At 37.0% G+C, this 26104-nt stretch overlaps 1 protein-coding gene across 1 annotated transcript in view; it reads left to right on the top strand.

The window, feature by feature from the left end:
• SPAG17 (sperm associated antigen 17) overlaps positions 1 to 26104 on the top strand; it is a 210776-nt gene that overhangs the window by 135160 nt on the left and 49512 nt on the right. Inside the window, exons 24-28 of the mRNA XM_034641782.1 lie at positions 240 to 344; positions 13239 to 13414; positions 15390 to 15507; positions 19667 to 19845; positions 21748 to 21907. Coding sequence (XP_034497673.1) covers positions 240 to 344; positions 13239 to 13414; positions 15390 to 15507; positions 19667 to 19845; positions 21748 to 21907 — 738 coding nt within the window. The remainder of the gene's footprint in view (positions 1 to 239; positions 345 to 13238; positions 13415 to 15389; positions 15508 to 19666; positions 19846 to 21747; positions 21908 to 26104) is intronic.

Raw genomic sequence — 26104 nt, 5'->3', positions numbered from 1 at the left:
GCCGCTATTGTAGTGTATGTCTTACTTTATCATCATGAACATTTTCCTATTCATTAAATACTCTTTGAGAACAAAGTTTTCTAATGATTTCATAATAATTCATTGGTACATACATACATACTAATAATTTAATTAATCATATCCATGCTTTTATCTACATGATTTCCACTTTGCCCTGTTTTGCTTACACTTCTTTTTAATAAAGTGTAAGTGTCCTTGATTTGAATTTGTCTTTTCAGATGCAGAGAATAAAGCTGTCAGCAAGTTTGGATCTTTTTCTGCCATCTTAGAAAATGGGATCTGCCTCTCAATAAGTTACTATGGACCAAGTGGAACGGCCCCAGGTAAAATAAGCACAATAACAAAGATAAGTGTCCCATGACCAAGGGCATCTGCCCATCCTCAATCTGCTCACGTGTTGGTAAACATGTTTTGATTTAATGCCCTCTTTTGCTGAAAGGTGGGAATATATGTGTGAGTGTGTACATACATGTGTGTGTTTTCATGTATGTACATATATAATCACCCATACATAGAAAATAACAGTGCTTTGACATTTGAAACAGAATTTATCATATATATATAACTTTACATATAATCACATATACATATAAAATTATATATATTTCAGTTATCTTTGTTAACTAGCCCAGGAAAATAAGTCTGTTAGTTGGTCCCCAAAAAAGCATGATTTCTCAAGGAATCCTCTTGGTTTTCCACATAATGATATTTTTATGAATCCTGTGACTGTGGAACTGCTCAGTGTGCTTCAAAACATAACACTCTTAAAGGAGCCATTCATTGGACATCTTGAAGGATTTCTTTACCCCACATTTAATGAACAAATTCTCCAACTGGAAGCTATTTCCCTACAAACCACAGAATAATATGCCATTTAACCAAGAACCAATTAGGAAATTTTGTGGGTTCCCATGCATTTTACAGGGATCTAAGCACATAGATTAAAAATACACACACACAAAATTTACAAAATCAAAATATAATCCCTCTGCTATATAGCCTTCAAACTATGTGTAGATCATGGTGATTCAATTCTCTTCCTTACTATGTAGCTCCTTTTCTGCAGAAACATCATTCCATTAGATCATTATAATCTTTTTCTTACCTTGTGCAAAATATTGCAGTACTCCAGTGAGTTAAAGAGCCCATTAAATGTGTTCGTATTTTTTCTTTATTTGGGGTTTTGTCTTCTAATTTTATATTTGGTTTGTTTCTCAGCCAGCACTTAAAGTCATTCTCTGCCTAACAAATTATGTATTAAATCTATTATCACACACATTCACTAAAAAATCCTATCCCTTCTCAATATAGCTTATCATGATTTCAGATTAAGATATTTACACTCTATTCTTTATCAACTATATTGCTGCTGTTTCCTCAGTGGTTTCCTTATTCTTGATTTAATCGTTAAGTTATTATGCAATTATTCCATTTAAAACAAATGTTCTTAATTTCACATTTATAAGTGCTACATTTGAAAATGTTTATAGTGTGAAAGAAATAGAAAGGCATTCCAATGCTCATGATTGGAAGAACAACTGTTGTTAAAATGTCTGCACAACCTAAGAAATCTACACATTTAATGCAATCCCTATCAAAATACAGACAACATTTTTCACAGAGCTAATACAAACAATCCTAAAATTTGTATGGAACCACAAAAGACCCAGAACAGCCAATGCAATCCTGAAAAAGAAAAACAAAGTTGGAGACATCACAATTCCGGACTTCAAGCTCTATTACAAAGCTGTAGCCATCAAGACAGTATGGTACTGGCACAAAAACAGACACATATATCAATGGAACAGAATAGAAAACCCAGAAATAGACCCACAACTATTCTTAGACAAAGCAGGAAAGACTATCCAATGGGAAAGACAGTCTCCTCAACAAATGGTGCTGGGAAAACTGGACAGCAGCATGCAAAAGAATGAGACTCAACCACTTTCTTATACCATAAACAAAAATAAATTCAAAATGAGTGAAAGACTTAAATGTGAGACAGAAAACTATCAAAATCCTAGAGAAAAACACAAGCAGAAACATCTTTGACATCAGCCATAGCAACCTCTTACTAGACACATCTCCAGAGGCAACAAAAACAAAAGTAAAAATGAACTGTTGGGACCTCATCAAGATAAAAAGCTTCTGCACAGCAAAGGAAACTATCAACAGAACTAAAAGGCAACTGATGGAATGGGAGAAAATATTTGCAAATGACATATCAGATTAAGGGCTAGTATTCAAAATCTATAAAGAAGTTATCAAACTCAACACCCAAAAAACAAATAATCCAGTTAAGAAATGAGTAGAAGACATGAATAGACATTTGTCCAAAGAAGACATTCAGATGGCTAACAGATACATGAAAAGATACTCAACATCACTCATCATCAGGGAAAAACAAGTCAAGACTACAATGAGATGTCACCTCACAACTGTCAGAATGGCTGGAATTAACAGCAGAGAAAACAACAGTTGTTGGCAAGGATGCGGAGATAGGGGAATCCTTTTACAGTGTTGGTGGGAATGCAAACTGGTGCAGCCACTCTGGAAAACAGAATGGAGGTTCTTCAAAAGTTAAAAATAGAACTACCCTATAATTCATTATTTATCAGGTATTTACCCAGAGAATACAAAACCACCAATTTAGAAAGATATACACAACCATATGCTTACTGCAGCATTATTTACAATAGCCAAATTATGGAAGCGGCTCATGTCCATCAACAGATGAACAATAAAGATGTGAGAGATATATATATGATATATATTGTTTGATATATATTTATTATATAGTTTTAAATGAAATAATTGCATAATAACAACATAAAACATAAAAAGAATGAAGTCTGACCGTTTGCAACAACACGAATGGAGCTAGAGAGTATAATGCTAAGTGAAATAAATCAGTCAGAGAAAGACAAATACCATATGATTTCACTCATATGTGGAATTTAAGAAACAAAACAAAAGATCATACGGGACTAAAAAGAGAGAGGAAAACTAAGAAACAGACCCTTAACAAAGGAGAACAAACTGATGGTTACCAGAGGGGAGGGAGGTGGTTAAACAGGTGATGGGGACTAAGGAGTGTACTTGTCCTGATGAGCACAGGATGATGTGTGGAAGTGTTGAATCACTACATTGTACACCTGAAACTAACATAACACTGTATGTTAACTGTTAACATTTTTTATTTTAATTCAATTAATTAACATGTAATGTATCATTGGTTTCAGAGGTACAGGTCTGTGATTCATCAATCTTATACCCAGAGCTCATTACATCACATCCCCTCCTCAAATGTCCATTACCCAGTTTCCCAATCCCCCCACCCACCTCCCTTCCAGCAACGCTCAGTTTGTGTCCTATGATTAAGAGTCTCTTATGGTTTATCTCCCTTTCTGGTTTTGACATATTTTATTTTTTCCTCTCTTCTGTTTGATCCTGTTTTCTTTCTTAAATTCCACATATCAACAAGATCATACAATAATTGTCTTTCTTTGACTGACTTATTTCACTTAGCATAATACCATCTAGTTCGATCCATGTCGTTTCAAATAGCAAGATTTCATTTTTCAATGGCATAATATTCTCTCTCTCTCTCTCTCTCTCTATATATATATATATATAATCTCACATATTCTTTATCCATTCATCTATTGATGGACATCTGGGCTCTTTCCTACTTTGGCAATCATGGACATTGCTGCTATAAACATTGGGATGCACGTGCCCCTTCAGAGCACTACATTTGTATCATTGGGGTAAATGCCCAGTAGTGCACTTGCTGGGTCATACAGTAGCTCTATTTTCAACCTTCTGGGGAACTGCCATACTGTTTTCCAGAGTTGTTGCACCAGCTTGCATTCCCACCACAGTGTAGGAGGATACCTTTTCTCTGCATCCTCACCAGCAACTGTCGTTTCCAACCTGTTCATTTTAGCCATTCTGACTGGTGTGAGGTGGTATCTCATTGTGGTTTTGATTTGTATTTCCCTGATGCCAAATGGTGTTGAGCACTTTTTCGTGTGTCTGTTGACCATTTGTATGTCTTCTTTGGAGAAATGCCTGTTCATGTCTTTTGCCCATTTCTTGATTGGATTATTTTGTTCTTTGGGTATTCAGTTTGGTAAGTTCTTTATAGATTTACTAGCCTTTTATCTGATAAGATATTGGCAAATTTCTTCTCCCATTCTGTAGGTTGTGTTTTGGTTTTGTTGACTGTTTCCTTTGCTGTGCAAAAGCTTTTTATCTTGATGAAATCCCAATAGTCTGTCTCACATTGAGGTCTTTCATTCATTTTGAGTCTATTTTTGTGTATGGTGTAAGACAATGGTCCAGTTTCATTCTTCTGCATGTGGCTGTCCAATTTTCCCAACACCATTTGTTGAAGACACTGTCTTCTTTCCATTGGATATTCTTTCCTTGTGTATGGTGTAAGACAATGGTCCAGTTTCATTCTTCTGCATGTGGCTGTCCAATTTTCCCAACACCATTTGTTGAAGACACTGTCTTCTTTCCATTGGATATTCTTTCCTGCTTTGTCAAAGATTAGTTGGCCACAGAATTGAGAGTCCATTTCTGGGCTCTCTATTCTGTTCCATTGATCTATATGTCTGTTTTTGTGCCAGTGCAACACTGTCTTGATGATTATGGCTTTGTAATAGAGCTTAAAGTCCAGGATTGTGATGCCACCAGTTTTGGTTTTCTTTTTCAACATTCCTTTGGCTATTTGAGGTCTTTTCTGGTTCCATACAAATCTTAGGATTATTTGTTCCAGTTCTGTGAAAAAAAATGATGGTATTTTAATAGGGTTTGCATTGAATGTGTAGATTGCTTTGCGTGGCATAGACATTTTAACAATATTTTTTCTTCCAATCCATGAGCATGGAATGTTTTTCCATTTCTTTGTGTCTTCCTCAATTTCTTTCATGAATGTTCTATAGTTTTCAGAGTACAGATCCTTTGCCTCTTTGGTTAGGTTTACTCCTAGGTATCTTATGGTTTTTGGTGCCATTGTAAATGGGATCAACTCCTTATTTCTCTCTCTTCTGTCTAATTGCTTGTGTATAGGAATGCCATTGATTTCTGTGCGTTGATTTTATATCCTGCCACTTTGCTGAATTCCTGTATGAGTTCTAGCAATTTTGGGGTGGAGTCTTTTGGGTTTTCCACATAGAGTATCGTGTCATCTGCAAAGAGTGAGAGGTTGACTTCTTTGCCAATTCAGATGCCTTTTATTTCTTTTTGTTGCCTGATTGTTGAGGCTAGGACTTCTAGTGCTATGTTGAACAACAGTGGTGAGAGGGGGCATCCCTAGCATTTTCCTGACCTTAGGGGAAAAGTTCTCAGTTTTTCCCCACTGAGAATGGTATTCTCTGTGGGGTTTTCATAGATGGCTTTTTGATACTGAGGTATGTTCCCTCTATCTCTACACTGTGAAGAATTTTAATGAAGAAAGGATGCTGTACTTTGTTAAATGCTTTTTCTGCATCTATTGAGAGGATCATATGGTCTTGTCCTTTCTTTTATTTATGTAGTGTATCACATTGATTGATTTGAGGATGTTGAACCATCCTTGGAGCCCAGGAATAAATCCCACTTGGTCATGGTGAATAATCCTTTTAATGTACTGTTGGATCCTATTAGCTAGTGTCTTGGTGAGAATTTTGGCATCCATGCTCATCAGGGATATTGGTCTATAATTTTTCTTTTTGGTGGGATCTTTGTCTGGTTTGGGGATCAAGATAATGCTGGCCTCAGAGAACATGTTTGGAAATTTTCCTGCCATTTCTAGTTCTTGCTTTCAAAAAGCAAACATTTGCTTCAGAAGAATAGGTATTAATTCTTCTTGAAATGTTTGGTAAAATTCCCCTGGGAAGCCATCGGCCCTGGATTCTTGTTTATTGTGAGACTTTTGATTACTGCTTCCATTTCCTTGCTGGTTGTGGGTTCTGTTCAGGTTATCTATTTCTTCCTGTTTCAGTTTTGGTAGTTTATACTTCTCTAGGAATGCATCCATTTCTTCCAGATTGCCTAATTTGTTTGCATATATTGGCTCATAATATGTTGTCATAATTGTTTGCATTTCTGTGGTGTTGGTTGTGATTTCTCCTCTTTCATACATGATTTTATTCATTTGGGTCCTTCTCTTTTCTTTTTGACAAGTCTGGCCAGGGGTTTATCTATCTTATCAATTCTTTCAAAGAGCCATCTCCTAGTTTCTTTGACCTGTTCTACTGTTCTTTTGGTTTCTATGTCATTGATTTCTGCCCTGATCTTTATTATTTCTCTTCTCCTGCTGAGTTTAGGCTTTATTTGCTGTTCTTTCACCAGCTCCTTTAGGTGTAAGGTTAGGTTATGTATTTGAGACCTTTCTTGTTTCTTGAGAAAGACTTGTAGTGCTATGTGCTTCTCTCCTAGGATCGCCTCTGCTGCATCCCAAAGATTTTGAACAGTTATGTTTTCATTTTCATTTGTTTTCATGTATTTTTTAAATTCTTCTTTAATTTCCTTGTTGACCCTTCATTCTTTAGTAGGATGCTCTTTAACCTCCAAGTTTTTGAGTTCCTTCCAAATTTCCTCTTGTGATTGAGTTCAAGTTTCAAAGCATTGTGGTCCCAAAATATGCAAAGAATGAACTTTATCTTTTGGTACTGGTTGAGACCTGATTTGTGACCCAGTATGTGATCTATTCTGGAGAATGTTCCGTAGTCACTCGAGAAGAATGTGTATTCTGTTGCTTTAGGATGGAATGTTCTTAATGTATCTGTGAAATCCATCTGATCCAGTGTGTTATTCAAAGTGCTTCCTTGTTGATCTTCTGCTTAGCTGATCTGTCCATTGCTGTGAGTGGGGTGTTAAAATCTCCTACTATTATTGTATTATTATAAATGTATTTCTTTGATTTTGTTATTAATTGGCTTATATAATTGGCTGCACCTATGTTAGGGGCATAAATAGTTACAATTGTTAGATCTTCTTGTTGGATAGACCCTTTAATTATGATATACTGTCCTTCCTCATCTCTTATTACAGTCTTTGGTTTAAAACCTAATTTGTCTAATATAAGGATTGCCACTCGTGCTTTCTTTCGATTTCCATTAGCATTATAAATTGTTTTCCCATACCTCACTTTAAATCTGAGGTTTCTTTGGGTCTAAAATGAGTCTCTTGCATACAACGTATTGATGGGTCTTGTTCTTTTATCCAATCTGATACCCTGTTTCTTTTGATTGGGGCATTTAGGCTATTTACATTCAGAGTAACTATTGGAAAATATGTATTTAATATCATTGTATTAGCTGTAAAGGGACTGTTACTGTATATTGTCTCTGTTTTTTTCCAGTCTATATTACTTTTGGGCTATCTCTTTGTTTACAGGATCCCCTTTAATATTTCTTGTAGGGCTGGTTTGGTGATAAATTCTTTTAGTTTCTGTTTGTCCTGGAAGCTTTTTATCACTCTTTCTATTTTGAATGACATAATAGCTGGATAAAGTATTCTTGGTTGCATATTTTTCTCATTTAGCACCCTAAATATATCATGCCAGTCCTTTCTGGCCTGCCAGGTCTCTGTGGATAGGTTTCTACCCTTGTAGGTTATAGACCTCTTGTCCTGAGCTGCTGCCAATCTAATGTTTCTACCCTTGTAGGTTATAGACCTCTTGTCCTGAGCTGCTTTCAGGACTTTCTCTTTGTCTCTGAGATTGGTAAGTGAAACTTACCAATTTCACTATTACATGTTGGGGTGTTGACCTCTTGTTTGTTTGTTTGTTTTTAATTTTTTTATTTTGAGGGGTGTTCTCTGTGCCTTTGTGTGGATTTTGGTGCCTGTTTCCTTCCCCAGATTAGGGAAGTTCTCCACTATAATTTGCTCTAATATACCTTCTTCCCCTGTCTCTTTTCTCTTCTTCTCAAATCCTAATTATTCTAATATTGTTTTGCTTTATGGTGTCGCTCATCCCTCAAATTCTCCCTTTGTGATCCAGTAATTGTTTATCTCTCTTTTTCTCAGCTTCTTTATTCTCCATCATTTCGTCTTCTATATCACTAATTCTCTCTTCTGCCTCATTTATCCCAGCCGTTAGAGCCTCCATTTTTTATTGTATCTCATTAATAGGCTTTTAATTCAACTTGGTTAGATTTTAGTTCTTTCATTTCTCCCAAAGAGATTCTCTAGTGTCTTTTATGCTTTTTTCAAGCCCAACTAGTATCTTTATAATCGTTATCCTGAACTCCAGTTCCAACATCTTACTTATGTTCATACTGATTAGGTCCCTGGCAGTTAGTACTGCCTCTTGTTCTTTTTTGAGGTGAGCTTTTCTGTCTTGTCATTCTGTCCAGAGAAGAATAGATGAATGAGAGAACAAAATATTAAATGGCAACAACAACCCCAGAGAAATATATACTAAAGAAATCAGAAGAGACCAGAAACCAGGAGGAAAAAAGAGAGAGAGAGAGAGGGAAAAAAGAGAGAGAGAATATAATCAGAAAGGTGAGCAGAATATAAAAGTACACTGGATTCTGAGTGTATTTTGGTCTGTTTTTTAGAAAACTAGATCCCAAAATTGTAAAGAAAGAAAAACTTATACATGTACAAAAATAAAATCAAATACAATGAAAGGATAGACTGTAATTGTAAAATGGAAATTAAAAGGTAAGAAAAACCAAAAGAGAAAAAAAAAAACCACCAACAACAAAAAAAAGATATAAACAGACAGCTGAACAGAACATAGGAAAACACTGTCTCCTGAGTGTATTTTGATCAGTTTGTTAGAAGAAACTACATCTCAAAATTGTAAAGAAATAAAAACTTATATATACAAAAATAAAATTAAATACATTGAAAGATAGAATGTAACTGTGAAGATGAAAATTTAAAAAGATTTCAAAAAGGAGTTGATAAAATAAGAAATTGGTTGAAAAAGGAAAGAAAAAAATAAAAATAATTAATTAAAGCTTAAAGACTAAAGAATCATGGGGAAAAAGCCATGAATTCTATGTGCTGTATTCGGACGCTGGAGTTTGGCAGTTCTCGTGGATTGGTAAACTTGGTCTCGGCTGGATGTTCTTGCTGATTTTCTGGGGGAGGGGTCTGTTGCATTGATTCTCAAGTGTATTTGTTCCAGGCAGAATTGTACCACCCTTGCCAGGGGGCCAGGCTAAAATCTGCTCTGGTTTGCTCTATATGGCTTTTGCTCCCCCCACCCGCACGTGGCTTTCTGCTCAGCTTTAGAGGATCAGAATGGTAATGGACTGGCCCTATAGCCTAAACCCTCAGGGCTCCACTCCTCAGTGAACGCTCAGAGAAAAGCAGTCAATCACTCCTGTCTCCCTAGTCTGGCTGCACTCTGTGCTCACCCAGTCTGTGACTTGGAGTGTTTCTATCTCAGGCACATGACCCCATTTTGAGTCTCCAAATTCTGCAGACTCCAGCAGCACACTCTCTTGCTGCTCCTCCCAGGGGAGGAAAGGGAGTCTCGCCAGTTCTGCTGCTTCTTGTTGGGCCCCTGCTCAGAGATCAGTCTCCTGACTGTGCCACAGTTCATGGTTTATGGCAACCCATACCGGAGAGCCCACTCCTGGGCTCACTCTTTGCAGCCGGCTTCCTTGCTCTGATTGCCTGGGAGCTCTGCTGCCCTCAGGCACCCCGATCTTCCTGTGACCTGAGAATCCTGAGACCACACTGTCCCAGCTAGGGTTCAGCTCCTGCTTAACCACCTGAGGGATGTCCCTCACTGGAGCAGACTTCTGAAAGTTCCGATTTTGTACTCCGCTGCTCTATCACTTGCTGGTAGCTGGCTGACAGAAGCTCCCTCCCCCCATGGTCTGTCTTCTCATATATCGCCCTGTATTCACTTCTCCACACCTCCTACCTTGCAGAAAGTGGTCGCTTTTCTATTCATAAAGTTGCAGCTATTCTTTTCTTAGATCTCTGGTTGAGTTAGCAGGTGTTCAGAATGATTTGATAGCTATCTAGCTGAATTCCTGGGACCAGACGAAACTAAGGTCTCCTACTCCTCTGCCCTCTTGGACTCCCCGTCACCATTTAACTCTTTAATTCTATTAATTTGGCTACTTTCAATACCTCATGTAAATGGAATCATACAATATTTGTCTTTTTGTGATTGGATTATTTCACTGTGCATAATTTCCTTAAGGATCCATCAGTGTTGCTGCATATTGTAGAACTTTTCTTTTTCAAGCCTTAATAGTATCCCATCATATGTATACAGCAACTTTAATTTATATATTCATCTATTGATGGACGTCTGGGTTGTTTCTACATCATGGTTACCTTATTCTTTTTGTGACTTTTAGTTCCTCAAATGCTTTCTTTTTCCTCTGGCTGTTTTCTCATGCTTTGCAACTTGTTCAGAACACTTCCTCCTGCTGGGTGCACCACCTCTTGCAACAATTAAACTTCCTCCCATCTTTCAATGTCACAGCCTACAGGTTACTTGCTCTGAGAAAGACTTCACAGACCAAGTGGCAGTATCATGTGAACTGGGTCTTTGAAAGTGAGTGGGAATTGCATAAGCAAAGAATCAAAGGAAGGGAATTCTAAATACCAAGAACAGTGTGTGAGAAAGCTCAGCAATATAAAAGCACAACTTGTTTATGGAAAGCCAAACTGTGCAGTATAGCTAAAGTATAAGTTTTATGGAGGCATTTGTGTTAGATGTCCTTCCTCTGGGTTTCCGTGGAGCACTGTATTTCCTCTATCACAGACTTAACACACGACATTGTACCTGAGGGTTTTCTCATTTGATTTACCCATTATAAGTTCCTTTAGCCTCCTTCATCATTGGTTACCCAATTCATAGTACATAGTAGTAGTACTCAATAAATATTTACTGAATGAATAGATGGATGGGGATGAGAGGGAGGAGTTTCCAGCTGCCTATAACTGGATGCCATTCATTTATTAAATATTGTACTTCCTATGGGTCAGGAATCTTGCTGGCACTGAGCCACAATGAAGAATAAAACCATGGTACACCTACTCAAAAAACTCATTGTCTAGGGGTACCTGGGTGGCTCAGTCATTTGCACGTCCAGCCTTTGATTTCAGCTCAAGTCATGATCTCAGGGTTATGAAATCAAGCTCCACATTGGACTACACACTCAGCGGGGAGTCTGCTTGGGATTCTTTCTCTCCCTCTCCTTCTGCCTCTTCTCCCCTCCTCTCTCCTCTCTCTCTCTCTCAAATAAATAAATAAATATTTTTAAATATTTATTTAAATTATTTATTATTAATTATTTATTTAAATTATTTAAAATTTATTTAATAATTATTGTTAGCTAATGATGTACTGTATGGTGACTAACATAATACTAAAAAAATTAAATAAAAAAACTCATTGCCTAATGGGAAAAGAATAAATGGAGAAATAACTGCTGAAGTGCTAGAAATTATATATAAGCAGAGTACTAGGGACATCTGGAAAATACTTCTGAGAGAAAGTATAATATTTGAGGTGGGTTCTTAGAGATGAATGGAAACTATCCAGACAAAGCAACAAGAAAAAGGGAATTCTAGACCATAAGAACCATTTGTGTATATGCATACAATTGTGTAAAAGCATAGCATCTTTACAGAAAGATGAAAAGTTGAGTGTGGCTGGAGTGGTGGAATGTCAGCACTGAATGCCCTATAAGATCAATGAGCATTAGAGGTGTTTAAGTAAAGGATAGGAAGTGATATGATTGGATTTCATATTAGGAATATAATTTTAGTGATAGTAGGAAAGTACACTGAAATGGTGGTATTGGAGGTCCCATACCAGTTTGGAAACTTGCTGCAGAAAATCAAGTACGAGATCAATGAGAATATGAGGTAAGATAGGAATAGATAGAAGAGGCATCATTCAAGAGAAATTTCTGATGGCTTGGTGACTGGTTGGATGTATGAGGTCAGTCAAAACGAGAAAATGCAAATACCTCACTGACTAACTCGGGAAATGAGATGCTTGGTTGGTCATTAAATGAGATTAAGTGCAGAGGAGGCTTTCCTTTCCTAGGAAAAGAGAGACTTACTGAGTTTAAAATGTCTCCAGTACCATAACCAGGGGGAGATATCTAAAGGCAGTTGGACATATTAATCTGATGCTGAGAAGAAAGGTCATGCACTGAGATGTAAATTTTGGAGTCATCGGCATGTAGATGACAGTTAGAACCCCAGTAGTGAGGGAAATACTCAGATCTACTATATATAATAAAGGCGCTCAGTCCTAGCTGTGTATCACAATCACGTGTGATTTTTCATAAATATAAATGCCTGTGCCTCATCCCTAGAGAGTGTGATTCAATGGGTCAAGATGGGGGCCTGAGCTTTTTACAAAAAATTCAATGAGTAATTATTATGAGTAGGCAGAGTTGAAGACATCTGTTGTGTGAGCATAAAGGGAAAAACCCCTGGAATCTAATGACATTTAAGAATTCACAAAAGAGGAAGAACCAGTAAAGGAGACAGGAAAAAATTGTTCAGAGAAGGAAGAGGAAATCCGGGTGGAATATTATCCTGGAGCCCCGAGAATAATAGAATTCAAGACACCAGTGATGCTCAGAAGGTTGTGACAATAATTCCTTCAGAGATCAGCTCACCTTTGAGAATGCTGACAATCCTTTTAGGCCCAGAATAAAATCAATTTTCTACAACATCTAAAACTTCTTTTTATCATCTCAACTAGAAAAACCTCTCTTCTGAATTTCTTTGTTTATATGCCTCATTATTTTCCTATTTAATATGTCCTTGTATTAAAGCTATTTGAGTATAACTCTTATTAAACTATTTTGGCTTCATAAGGTTTTTTTAATATATTTTGTCATTATTACCCTCTGCTCCAAACATGTTGTGTATAAGAACCTCGCAGTAAATATTTCTGAAATAGATGGTTGTTGCCCTGTCTCTAGGAGTTCACAATCTAGATGGGAAGGTAAGAACATGTGAAATAGTGACTCAACAAAATATATCAAAATATTAAGTACCTCAGATTTTTTTAACTTGCAATTCCAATTTTTAAATCAACTACATTACCCCTGAAATCTATCCAACTGAAAAATCACATTTGGCAAGGTAAAAATTGTTGCCAACTGGTATAAATGCATGGCAGCATGTTTGCGATGCAAACATTTATATATTTAGTTAACAAATGTATAAAACATGAATGTCCAATTTACTTGTTTTCTCCTTTCTTCTCATTATAGAGGATCAGGATCCTAATTTGGAAACAATGTTGAGTATCCCATCAGCACTTACTACAACAGTAATTCCTATTACAGTGACTGTTCCTCAAGGCAAAGTGAAAGGAAAAACAAAAGGCAAAGAAAAACCCAAAGAATCTCTTGGAGAGGAGGAACACCCAAAAGAAGAAGAGAAAAAGGTGCATGGACTTGCCGTAGATTCTTAAACCCTACTTCTACCTCAATTTCAACTTTTTAAAAATCATGAGTTACACCCACAGTGTTATTTCAGTACATGTATGTTACTGTGCCGATGCATTAACCTTCCTTGAAGTTTCAGTTTTGAATGAACAAGAACAGATTTGCACACAGGAGTTGGATCCCTACACCAGGAGACATATTGTCATACACAAACTGACTCAGGTCTTTCATTCTAAATTCAGAATGGAGAGTTCATCCTTTTTTCCACTCTGGTTCTTGGGTATTCTTTGCTTTTTGGTTGGTTAAGTTCCTACCATTCTCTAAATACTTTATTTAGTTTCATTAGATGAACAACAATTGAAAGAGGAACATCTCTAATTAAATAGTGGAAGCACTTCCGTTTGGTAGATGTGAGCTTAAATATTGAAAATACAGATCAAAAGAATATAGACAAGAAGGAAACCACTGATGAAATCCTGAAAATTTGCTTGGACAGCTGTACAGTTTGTATAATGGACAAATTCTCAACTTAATAGAAGAAAAAAAAAACATGTTAGAAAGGGATCGGAGCTACTGATTTCAGACCTTGGCCCTTTAGTCATGGTGTTTGTATGTTACTTAGCCTCTGCAACATATTTATTTAGCTATACTAGATGGCTTTTCTCAAGCCAGGACACTTGACCCTTAATAAGTAAAAATTTCACAGAGTTGAGCAGAATAGCCCCCACATAATTCATTAATTTGACTGAAAGCAATTTGGTAGCAAACCAATAGATCTTCCACAATTTTTAAAAAGTGACAATAATAGAAGGGTGGGAGATAATTACTGGTTTTTGTGTAATGATAAGTTTGTCATGACAAGTTCACGTATTTGAGCATTATTGTTCGTTTTACAGAACTTCATAATTTTTTTCTTCTAAATTTTGCTTTGTGTTTTTATTTATTTATTTTTTAAGATTTTATTTATTTATTCGACAGAGATAGAGACAGCCAGTGAGAGAGGGAACACAGCAGGGGGAGTGGGAGAGGAAGAAGCAGGCTCATAGTGGAGGAGCCTGATGTGGGGCTCGATCCCAGAACACCGGGATCACGCCCTGAGCTGAGGGCAGACGCTTAACCGCTGTGCCACCCAGGTGCCCCTGCTTTGTGTTTTTAATTGATTTTTAGCTAACTATTCAGATTTTACTATTTGTTAGTGACAAAAGCAGAACAACCTAAATGACCAACAGTAGAAGACTAGTCAAAATAAACTACAAGTGCATCAACAGGGGATCAGTTGGAATGATTTTAGAGGCTAACAAAAGAGAGCCAACTGGAAAAACTGGGATGATTACCATTAGAAATTGGTTGTAAGTAACTAAAGAGCTTTCATTCTGGAGTACAAGTAACCAAACAAGGGATTCAGGCATAGTTAGCATGAAATTAGCTAGGATTTTAAAGTAGACATACCCAAACTTCATTCATTTATAAATAATCTTTTCATGTCTTTTTTTAATTGTTTTTACTTACTACAAAAGTAATGCATGCTTATTAGAGAAAAATAATGCCACATTTCCTAACAGCATAACATCTCTAACACCCAAACTTTAAAAGATAGACCAAGTAGGTAGTGGGCATGTTGGTCAGGCCTCACACCCACACTTGGCAAACAGAGGCATCTTCCGAGGCCTACTTCAAGCCCCAATGCCTCCATGATTGTTTCCTAATTTTTCTCATTAATTTTGATATCTTCATTTTTGGGGGAGAGATGCTATTTGGTACTCTAATTGTTTCACATGTCTGTGCCATTCTATGAGCAGAATATAAATTGCACAAAGGTAGAGACTCATGCATCTTTATAGGCTCCCTTGCAGGGCCCAGTAGTCCTGGGCAAGTCATATCGTAAGCACTCAGCAAGTGCTTGCTTAGTCACGAGACATCCGTAGCTCATTTAGAAAATGACAGACAATTATTCATGTGTTTAATTATTTACAGGAAGAAGTAGAACCAGAACTTGTTTCACACGAGACTCTTTATGTTCCTACCTTCCAAAATCTAAATGTGTCTTGCCCCAGCGGACTCCTGGTGACCTTCATCAGGCAAGAGTCTACAGGTGAGTGTTAGCGAGCATGGCGGAGGGAGGGAGTGGGGCAAAAATTATATAGAAAACTGTTAAATCACCATTGAAAGTGTGTGTATTTTACTACCAGTTAAACATGTTGATAATGAACAATAGGCTAATAATAATGACTGGCATTTTTTGAACCCCCAGAACTAAGAACATAATAGATATGAAAATATACAAGTATTGTAAACTAAGTTCCAATGATTCCATTTTACAAAATAATTTGAGGCTTCAGGAGGTTCATTAACTTTCCTAGGCCACTCAATTCCTAAGTGGCAGAGATTAAAGGTCGTTCTTGGTCACTGACGGCAAAGCCAGTACTCTTAACAGCTATTATGGGGTGGGACACTGCCTTCCTGGTTCTACAAAGAGCAACAGGTACAATAATTTGCTGGTATGATCAAATCAAAGGACAGTGAGCATAAAGTAAGCAGAGGCAAGTGCAGGTTAAGTGGCTGAAGGAAATCAGTCTTGTTCCCAGGTAGTAAGATATAATTTTATAAAGTCTGTTATTTTTCTGTACATGGCCTCTAACTTATTATGTACAAGTAGGACCTCTTTAATTGACATGATGGGGCATCCACATTAGTGACTGAATTTGAATATCACTTCAGTGGAAGCCCACTGTTGCAGTAGAATTAGCAGACGCAACAAAGCAAGGACAGGCCTGGGACGTGAGTTCTGTATCTGGCCCTTTCAATTACTTACTATCTCCAGATGATGTTTTTTCATCTGATAAATGTTTTGTTGTATCAGTGGATCCTTTTATTCACAACCAATTATCCTCTTTATAATAATTCCCTTATATACACATATTTGAAAAGTGTATCTATCAAAAAAAAAAGTGTATGCTTATTGAAAACTAATGCAATGTCATGTTTACTTGCTACCCAAATGAAAAGAACTAAACGTTGCAGTTCATCTGACTTGTCTCAATTTTGTTTTTCATTAAGCTTTATCAGTATTAAAAATAGACCATGAACCCTTATTTCTATTTCCAAGGATTCCTAGTGGTCCAGGTTTTCCCTGATGGGATTGACTGTGCAACAGCCAGTAAGGGTCTTCCAAAGTCAGATGTTATGAGTGTACTAAGAGGGATATTTCTAGATAAGAACCATATTTGTTGGTTTGCTTGTTTGCTTGATCCCAGCTTAATACCTGTTTCACTCATTTTTTTTAATTAGTTTCATTACCTAGTCTGATATTGTCATCCTTATGTCACGTAAACAATGTGGTTAATAATAACTCTGCTTGGAGCACCTAATCTTTTAAAAATCTTCCATATATTATGAATATCCTAATTCAAGTCAACATAAATATCAAAGCAGCAATGTTTTCATCAGGGACAGCCTTGGGCAGAGGAAGGGAAGGTCACCCAGTGTAAGAAGAAAGACCTTTCTTGGGTGACCTTGGACAGGTCATAACCCCTCTCCACCTGAAATTCTTCACTGATAAAATTGTATCATATACTAAACAGGGTTGTCACAAGTATTAAGTGAGAAAGTACTTTCTAATCTGGAGCATACTATTCTAGTGTTAGGTTTGGGGGAGGTTGTTTGTTTTTTGGTCAGGGTAGCAGCAGTTGTTTTTACAACATGAAAAAATAGTTAAGCATAGAGACCAGTTCAAATCCAAGCCCTGCCACTTACTGACTGTGATCTTGGAGAAGCTATAACCCTTCCAAGACTCTATTACTTCATCTGAAACTCTGGAAAGTGAAAGTGTCTCTCTTAATGGGTTGAGGTGGGCTGAATAAAATACATATACAAAGCATTTAACATATATAAACATCTCAGTAAATGCTTATTATTTTATTATTACTAATACTTCTGTGACTTAGAGGGTATCAGGAAGGACCCCCATTCCAAAATATTTTTTATCAACCTGATATAGTCCTTGAAATGCCATCATTACATGTTGATAAACCACTTTATAAGTTGAGAATGCCGGATTTCAAGTTGTACTACAAAGTTGTGATCACAAAGACAGCATGGTACTGGCACAAAAACAGACACATAGACCAATGGAACAGAATAGAGAACCCAGAAATGGACCCTCGCCTCTTTGGGCAACTAATCTTTGATAAACCAGGAAAAAACATCAGGTGGAAAAAAGTCTCTTCAATAAATGGTGCTGGGAAAATTGGACAGCTACATGCAAAAGAATGAAACTTGACCACTCTCTCACACCATACACAAAGATAAACTCCAAATGGATGAAAGACCTCGATGTGAGACAGGAATCCATCAAAATCCTAGAGGAGAGCATAGGCAGCAACCTCTACGACATTGGCCACAGCAGCCTTTTTCATGACACATCTCCAAAGGCAAGAGAAACAAAAGATAAAATGAACTCGTGGGACTTCATCAAGATAAAAAGCTTCTGCACAGCCAAGGAAACAGTCAAAAAAACTAAGAGGCAGCCATGGAATGGGAGAACATATTTGCAAATGATGCTACAGATAAAAGACTGGTATCCTCATCAGGCTCCTCTGCTATGAGCCTGCTTCTTCCCCTCCCACTCCCCCTGCTTGTGTTCCCTCTCTCGCTGGCTGTCTTTATCTCTGTCTCTGTCGCATAAATAAACAAAAAATCTTTAAAAAAAAAAAAAAGAAGAAGAAAGAAAGAAAGAAGGGGCGCCTGGGTGGCACAAAACAGTGTGGAGGTCCCTTAAAAAGTTAAAAATGGAGCTACCCTATGACCCAGCCATTGCACTACTGGGCATTTACCTTAAAGATAGAGACATAGTGAAGAGAAGGGCCATATGCACCCCAATGTTCATAACAGCATTGTCCACAATAGCTAAATCATGGAGGGAGCCGAGATGCCCTTCAACAGATGACTGGATTAAGAAGTGGTGGTCCAGGGGCGCCTGGGTAGCGCAGTCGTTAAGCATCTGCCTTAGGCTCAGGGCGTGATCCCGGCGTTCGGGGATCGAGTCCCACATCAGGCTCCTGCGCTGGGAGCCTGCTTCTTCCTCTCCCACTCCCCTGCTGTGTACCCTCTCTCGCTGGCTGTCTCTCTGTCACATAAATAAAATCTTTAAAAAAAAAAAAAAAAAAGAAGTGGTGGTCCATATATACAATGGAATATTACTCAGCTATCAAAAAGAACAATTTCTCAACATTTGCTGCAACATGGATGGCACTGGAGGAGATAATGCTAAGTGAAATAAGTCAAGCAGAGAAAGACAATTATCATATGGTTTCTCTCATCTGTGGAACATAAGAACTAGGAAGATCAGTAGGAGAAGAAAGGGATAAAGAAAGGAAGGGTAATCCGAAGGGGGAATGAAGCATGGGAGACTATGACTCTGAGAAACAAACTGAGGGCCTCAGAGGGGAGGGTGGTGAGGGAATGCGATAGGCTGGTGATGGGTATTAAGGAGGGCACGTATTGCATGGTGCACTGGATGTTATACACAACTAATGAATCATGGAACTTTACATCAAAAACCAGGGATGTACTGTATGGTGACTAACATAATACCATAAAAAAAATATTATTATAATGAAAAAAAATAAGTTGAGAAAAGGAAAGTATTCAGTTAGCAAAAACTGAAGAGTTACTATATGCCAGAAACTCTCAATAATAATATTTTCTTTTGAAGCAATTTATTAGGTGATTTTCTCCTTGATCCCCAGCTAAGAATAGAACCTTGAGGAAAATCTGGATTTGGTTAGAGATGAGGGGATTATGTTAACTTTGAAAGATGATGAATGATTTAGGAAGGGCAAGCCTGAATAACTTCCCCTGGGGCTCCAGGCAACCAGGGGACCCCAAGAGAGCACTGTGCATGCAGGGGCAAGAGCTTACTCGAAGGAAAGAGAAAAGTACCAACAGGGAGAAAAGGGAACATCTAAGATAGCAAAACTGCTTCCTTCCTAATTTTGCCAGAATTCATTGGAAGAATGGGTTATACATGGAGAAGGTGCCTATTAAGTACTTGTAGATGACTGTATTTACTACACTTGACTATAAAAAGGTAGCAAAGCACCAGTGCTCTGGACCATCTGTCATGATATGAAAACTGCCCCATTATTCAGATGTAGACAGAAGAATGAAAAAAATTAAGCAAAAAGATAAAATGCCAGCTACACAGCATTGCCCAGTTCACAGGAAGGCTTTCTTTCTTTTCTTTTTTTAAGACCAGAATGTTACAGATGAGGAACCCACTTGGGACATCATGGTCCGGCAGAGCTACCCCCAGAAGGTGAAGCACTATGAATTCTACAAAACCGTGATGCCACCATTGGATCAGGAGGCATCAAGAGTTATCACCAAGCAAGGCACTGTCGTCAAATACATGTTGGATGGATCCACACAGGTAACAAAATGTTAGATAAATAATACTCCTTCCAGCTGTAAAGTAAAATACAAACAAGCTGGGGGTAAAGAACAGTGTTATGGCAGGCAAGAGGGATGACTCATTTGAAAATGGAGTGACACTTAAAATGACAAATGGAGAATAGTATAGTCTTCTGTGCAAATCAGGATACAAACAAACTTATTCTATATATGATCCAAGACTGCAGACTAAGCACAGTGTTTACCTCCTCCCCCTTCTCAAGCCTCCTTAGAATTATTTAAAAAATACTTTTAAATAATAAATTTGTGATAGTACTGGAAAACAACAAAATGTGCCTTAATGGATCAGAAGATTAGGAGAATTTCTAGAAAATGCAAGTCAGATGAGATCAGACTGATGAAGAAACAAGAACAAAGCTTAAAACATGTATAAGAGAAAGCCCTCAGCAAAATTAAAAATCAGAAGTTCTAACACAGACATTTCACAGATGGAACTCTGCACCCAGAAAATTAAGTTAGTGTCCCCAGGTACCTCACTACTACCTGGAAGGTGGGAACCACAGGTCATAATACCCAGAAGCCATATGCCCGGCTCCTTCCCTCCTCAGTGATCACGGGGAACTGTTTCTGTGATCAGAGGGTACAGCACCAAGAAGTGACAAGGGATCCTCAAGGAGAACCATGACCATGCACCCAAGAATCATCGACCTTAGAGAAGACCAACTGCATGAAAGTAAATTACAGAATAATCAAAAAATTAAAGAAATAGCATCTAAAAATAAGAATAAATAGTTAAACAAAAAACTTGAAAGTGAATAAAAGTAATGTAGGCAGAGACTTGAGAGGTAAGAGTCTACAAAATAACAATAAAAAACAGTGGCTGTGAAAAAAAATAAAGAGTTCTTAGGTATTAAAAATGATAATCATGTGTCAAATCACTGTGTTGCAGTGATATATATATATATCTGAAACTAATATAATATTGTATGTCAATATACTTCAATTAAAAATTTTAAAGGAGAAAAAAAAGGAAAAAAACAATTGTGAAAAATTAAGGCGAGGAAGTGGATTATGAGGGAGAGAAAAGTTAAAAGACATGGAAAAGGGATCTGAAAAAATACAATCTCCAGAAGAAGAAGATAGTGGGAGTGAAGGGGGAAAATAATGAAAGAAATAATCTAGGGAATTTTTTCCAAATTTAAAAAAAAAGAAAAAAAAATTAGATTAAACAGGACAATCAAGTGCCAAGCAGGATTGATACTAATTATCTTTAAAAGATCATCTAGATATGTCATAGTACAATTTTGGGACTGCACAGGTAGACAATCCCAAAAGCTTCCTAAAGGAAACCAGTTACCTGCTATAGAATGAGACCTAGATGGACATTAGATTTCTCATTAGCAGCACTGGTGGGGGTTTTGTCATGTTCATTAGTAGGCTATAGATACTGATCCGGATAGATGTATTGATGTTACCTGTAGATGTGACACATACTAGAGATAGATGTTGCTAGAGACTAAACATTTGAATATGTAATAAAATTTTAAATGTAGTCATTATATAAGTTGAAATAGAGTGGGTACTTTTCTAGTTGCATAGAATGGAGAAAATAAAAATAAAACAAATAAATATAAAAAAATAAAAACTCAGTCCATTAAAAGACAAGAAATAAAAAGAAAAGAAACAAAATAGAAGGTAAATGGAAAATATTAAATAACATTATTGTGCTGGTTATTAAGCTACAGTCTCTGAACTCCAAAGCTACCATCCTATAATATGCTTTGTGCTAAATCTGGAAGTCTGCAAACAGCATTTTTCCTTCAGATTAATTTTAACCTATGCCAGTTTGATACACAGTGTTAAATGTTAACCAGCCTCTTCCTTGCTTCTGAGAACGTAAGAACTTCTGCTTTCCCTTCAGGTTCTCTTCGCAGATGGTGTGGTGAGCAGTAGTCCCGATTCAGGTCCTGTTTTTCCTCCTGTTGAAATGCCACCAAGCCCTCACGGTGGAGACTTGATAGACACAGTTTTTCAGCAAAAGTCGGAAACAGTACCGTCTGAGATTGGCATTCCAAAGAAAGGTAATAATTGATGCCTCTCAATTTATAATGGCTGTAATAAATCTTATGCTTCTCATCTTTTCTATGAATATATTCATGCATACTCACACATATATATATACATACGAATATATCTTAATTGAATCATAGCATTATACACTATTTCTTGAACTGATTTTTTCTTTTAGTAATAGATAATGAACATTTTCCTGTGTTATTATATGCTCTTACACAGCATTAGCTCTAATGCCTGGGCTACTCTTTTAGGGTTAGTTGAGGAGATCAATGATGTCAATGTTCTAACTAGGCATCTCTTTGCTTCTCTTGACCTTTTCCTCCGAGCTGAGAACTGGGAGAAGGCCACCCCAGATCCAGGTGTGAGGTTCTTATAACTCTCAAAGCAAAAAGCAAAGAGAGTGAATACAAGAACTTTCAAGGGTCTCTTTTTATCAGGGAGGAAAATATTTCCAGAGTCCATCCCCTTCCCCCAACAGCAGACCTCCCCTTATATCCTATTGACTAGACCTGGCCGAGGACCTAGGCTGGGAAAACAAGCATCTGATATTTCTGGATTTTTTTCTTAGGATATGAGCACTACTAGTAGGGGAAAAATAAGTTGGATAACAATTGAGTAAGCAATCAACCATGCCTGCCATAATCTAATGTATGAAATCGTTCTCCTCAGAGATATTCTCAATTTATATCCCTACCTCCAATGCAGTATGAAAATATCTGCTTCCTCATACCCTTGCTAATGCTGGATTTCCTTATTCTTTTAATCTTATTACATTTGATTTGATAGATAATTAATAATCTTTTTATTATGTTAATTTGCATTTCTTTATTCTAGTAAGGCTAAACATTTAACAATTTTTTTTCTTTTTGTGAATTCTATTCACATATTTTCTCAGTTTACTATTGGGACGTTCCTTATTTTCATATTTATTTGTAAGAGATCTTAATATGTAGGAAATGTGTGTTTGTGTACCAGGCACAATTATGAATACTTTAAAATATTAAATCAGCTAGTTCTCATAGCAACTCTGTGTGATATATATTTTAATCATTCCACTTAACGGATGAGGAAATTGAGACACAGAGAGGGTTAAGTAACCTCCTCGAGGTCTCTCAGCTACTAAGTGGTAGAGCTGGGATTGGAGTCTGGGCACCTGCATTGCAAATTTTTCTCAATTTCTCATATGACTTAAATGATCTGAGACCAAGATTTAATCTTCTTTGTCAATTTCACACATCTCCCCACAGTAACCAGTAACCCTGTATAGAGGCAAACTGAATTTCCTTTTTGGTTACTCAAAATTTAATGAAATACACTTTCCCTTAGTAGTAGTCGAAGGTTTTTGGTTGAAGTGAATGAAAGCATCCTCATAGCTTTCAAACTTCCCAGCTCAAAGGCCCCCCTCCTTTTTTGATGAGAGAGGACTTGATATAAAGGCAGACACTTCTGTTACAGCCCAACTGGGTTCCAAAGGGCCTGCAGCATGGTGTGCTCCGGATTTCTTTAAAGCCCATCCATCCAAGATGACACATTCACTTTAAAAAAACAAAACAAAACAAAACCTAATAGACTATTTTTTAAGAGCAATTTTATGTTTACAGAAAAAATGAGCAGAACATGCAGAATTCCCCTACACTTCCTCTCTCCCTGGCTCACGGTTTTCCCTATTTTAAACATATTTGTTACAATTGATGAACCAATATCAATACATGATTATTAATGAAGTCCACAGTTTGTGTTAGGGTTCGTTCTTCACGTATAGTTCCAAGAGTTTTGACAAACGCATAATGTACTGAATCTACCACTACAATAACATACTGAATAATTTCACCCCCTGTGGAAAAAACAAAAACAAAAAACCTGTGTTCTATTTATTCCTCTCTCCCCTCACCTTCTCCCCAAAACCAGTACTCATGAGCCGACACTCTTCTCCCCACCACCAAGGACCCTGGAAGCAACAATCTCCTTTCTGTTACCATGGATTTCCATATTCTAAACATTTCATATAAAGAGAAGCATACAATATAAGGCCATTTGTGACTAGCTTCTTTTATTTAGCATAATATTTTCAAGGGTCATCTATGTTGTAACTTGTATCAGCACTTCATTTTTATGGTCGAGTAATATTCTATTGTATGGATATACCACATTTTGTTAATCCACTCATCAATTGGTGGACATACAGGTTGCTTCCACTTTTGGGAAATTGCAAATAAAGTTGATATGAACATTTCTGTACAAGTTTTGGTGTGGACATATATTTTCATTTCTCCTGAGTAGATACTGAGCAGTGGAATTGCTAGAATGGTAACTCTGTTTCCCATTTAAAGCATCCGACAAACTGTTTTCCAAAGCAGCTGCATTATTTTCCATTCTCACCAACATGGATGAGGGGATTCTTAGTGGGCATGAAGTGGTATCCTATTTTGATTTTGATTTGCATTTTCTTAATGGTTAGTGATATTGAATACCTTTTCGTATGCTTAGTGGACATTCATATATCTTCTTTGGAGAAATGTCTATTCATACCCTTTCCCCAATTTTGTAATGGATTTGTCTTCTTATTTTTTCAGTTGTAAGTATACTTTGTATGTTTTGGATACAAGTTCCTGATCGGATACAAATCAGATACATGATTAGTGAATATTTTCTCCCAGTCTTTGGGCTATCTTTCCATATTCTTGATGGTGTCTTTTCATGGTGTCTTTTTGCTGAAGTCCAATTTATCTGATTTTTTCCCCTCTGGTTACTTGTATTTTTGGTACTATATCTAATAAATAATTGTATAATCCAAAGTCACAAACACATTCCTGTATTTTCTTCTGAGAGTTTTAAACTTTTAGCTCTTGCATTAGGGGCTTTTACATCCATGTTTATATAATTTTTTATATGGTATGAGATAGGGATCCAAATTCATTCTTTTGAGTTTATAAAAAAGACAGTTATTTCCCCCATTAATTTGGTTGGCATCTCAGTCAAAAGTCAATTAACCATAAATGTCATGGTTTATTTTTGGACTTTTATTTCTGCTCCACTGATCTATATGTTTATCCTTTTGCCGACATCTCGCTGTCCTGACTGCTATAGCTTTATAACTTTGAGTCATCCACGTTTGTTTTACTTTTTAAATGTAGTTTTGACTATTTGGGGTCTCTAGCATTTCTGTATGAATTTTAGGATAAGATTGTTAATTTCTGCAGAAGAGGCAGCTGGGATTTTTATAGAGCACTGAACATGTAGATGAATTTTGAGATCATTGACAACAACATTGTCTCTAATTCATCAACTGGGGATATCTTTTTATTTATTTAGGTCTTCTGTAATTCCATTCACTACTTTTTTTTATAGTTTTCAGTATACAATTATTAACAATTGCTTTGTTAAATTTTACCTAAGTGTTTTATTCTTCTTGATCCTATTATAAATGGAATCGTTTTCTTTATTTTGGGGTTGTTCATTGATGGTGTACACCAATACAATTGATTTTTTTGTATTTTGGCCTTGTGTCTTGAAGTCTTGCTGAGCTTTCTTATTCTAATCTTTTTTGCTTTGCAGCAACTTTGGAAATAAGATCCCAACCCTCAGTGTTTGTTGTTTTTGCTGTTATTGCTGTTTGTGTAGTGACTTTCCTGAACTTGTTTTGCACTTCTCTCTTCTTTGTCTTCTGTGGTTACTAAAGTCTCTGCTGGGTTAGCTTAGTGATCAGCTAGTGATTAGGCAGGGATTTACTTACATGCCTCAAGCCAGAAAGTCTCCCAGCCTTTGTCAAGGGGATTTGTGTACATATTGGGGCATTCCTTCATGACTGTCACAGTTCAGACCCTAGCTTTCGCCTCAAGGTCAGCCAGAGGTGAGAGATTCAGTGTTTCTCGGGTCTTTCCTGGACATGAGTACAATCCTACATGTGCATCTGGCCACAGGAAGATGTCAGAGTTTTTCAAAGCCCCTACAGTCATCTCATTCTCCAGCCTTTCCTTTTGAGTTTTTAGGTCAGCTTCTTGTTTGCCCCAACTATTATTGCTGCCTGAGACAGCCACATTGTGAAAAATTGCCACCAATTGTCTCAACAAGAGCCCCAGGATAAGTTTGTTTACAATGAGTGAATTCTGACTCAGGTCAGAGTGAGGATTTTCAGGGAATTTTCAGAGCGGGCAAACAATGACCAATCTCTGGGTAAATAAAATCTTTTTTAAAAGGCGGGG

The sequence above is a fragment of the Ailuropoda melanoleuca genome, chromosome 2, assembly GCF_002007445.2.
Source record: "Ailuropoda melanoleuca isolate Jingjing chromosome 2, ASM200744v2, whole genome shotgun sequence".
NCBI lineage: Eukaryota > Metazoa > Chordata > Mammalia > Carnivora > Ursidae > Ailuropoda > Ailuropoda melanoleuca.
The sequence above is the reverse complement of the archived record's forward strand: the minus strand, read 5'-3'. Positions and strand labels throughout refer to the sequence as shown.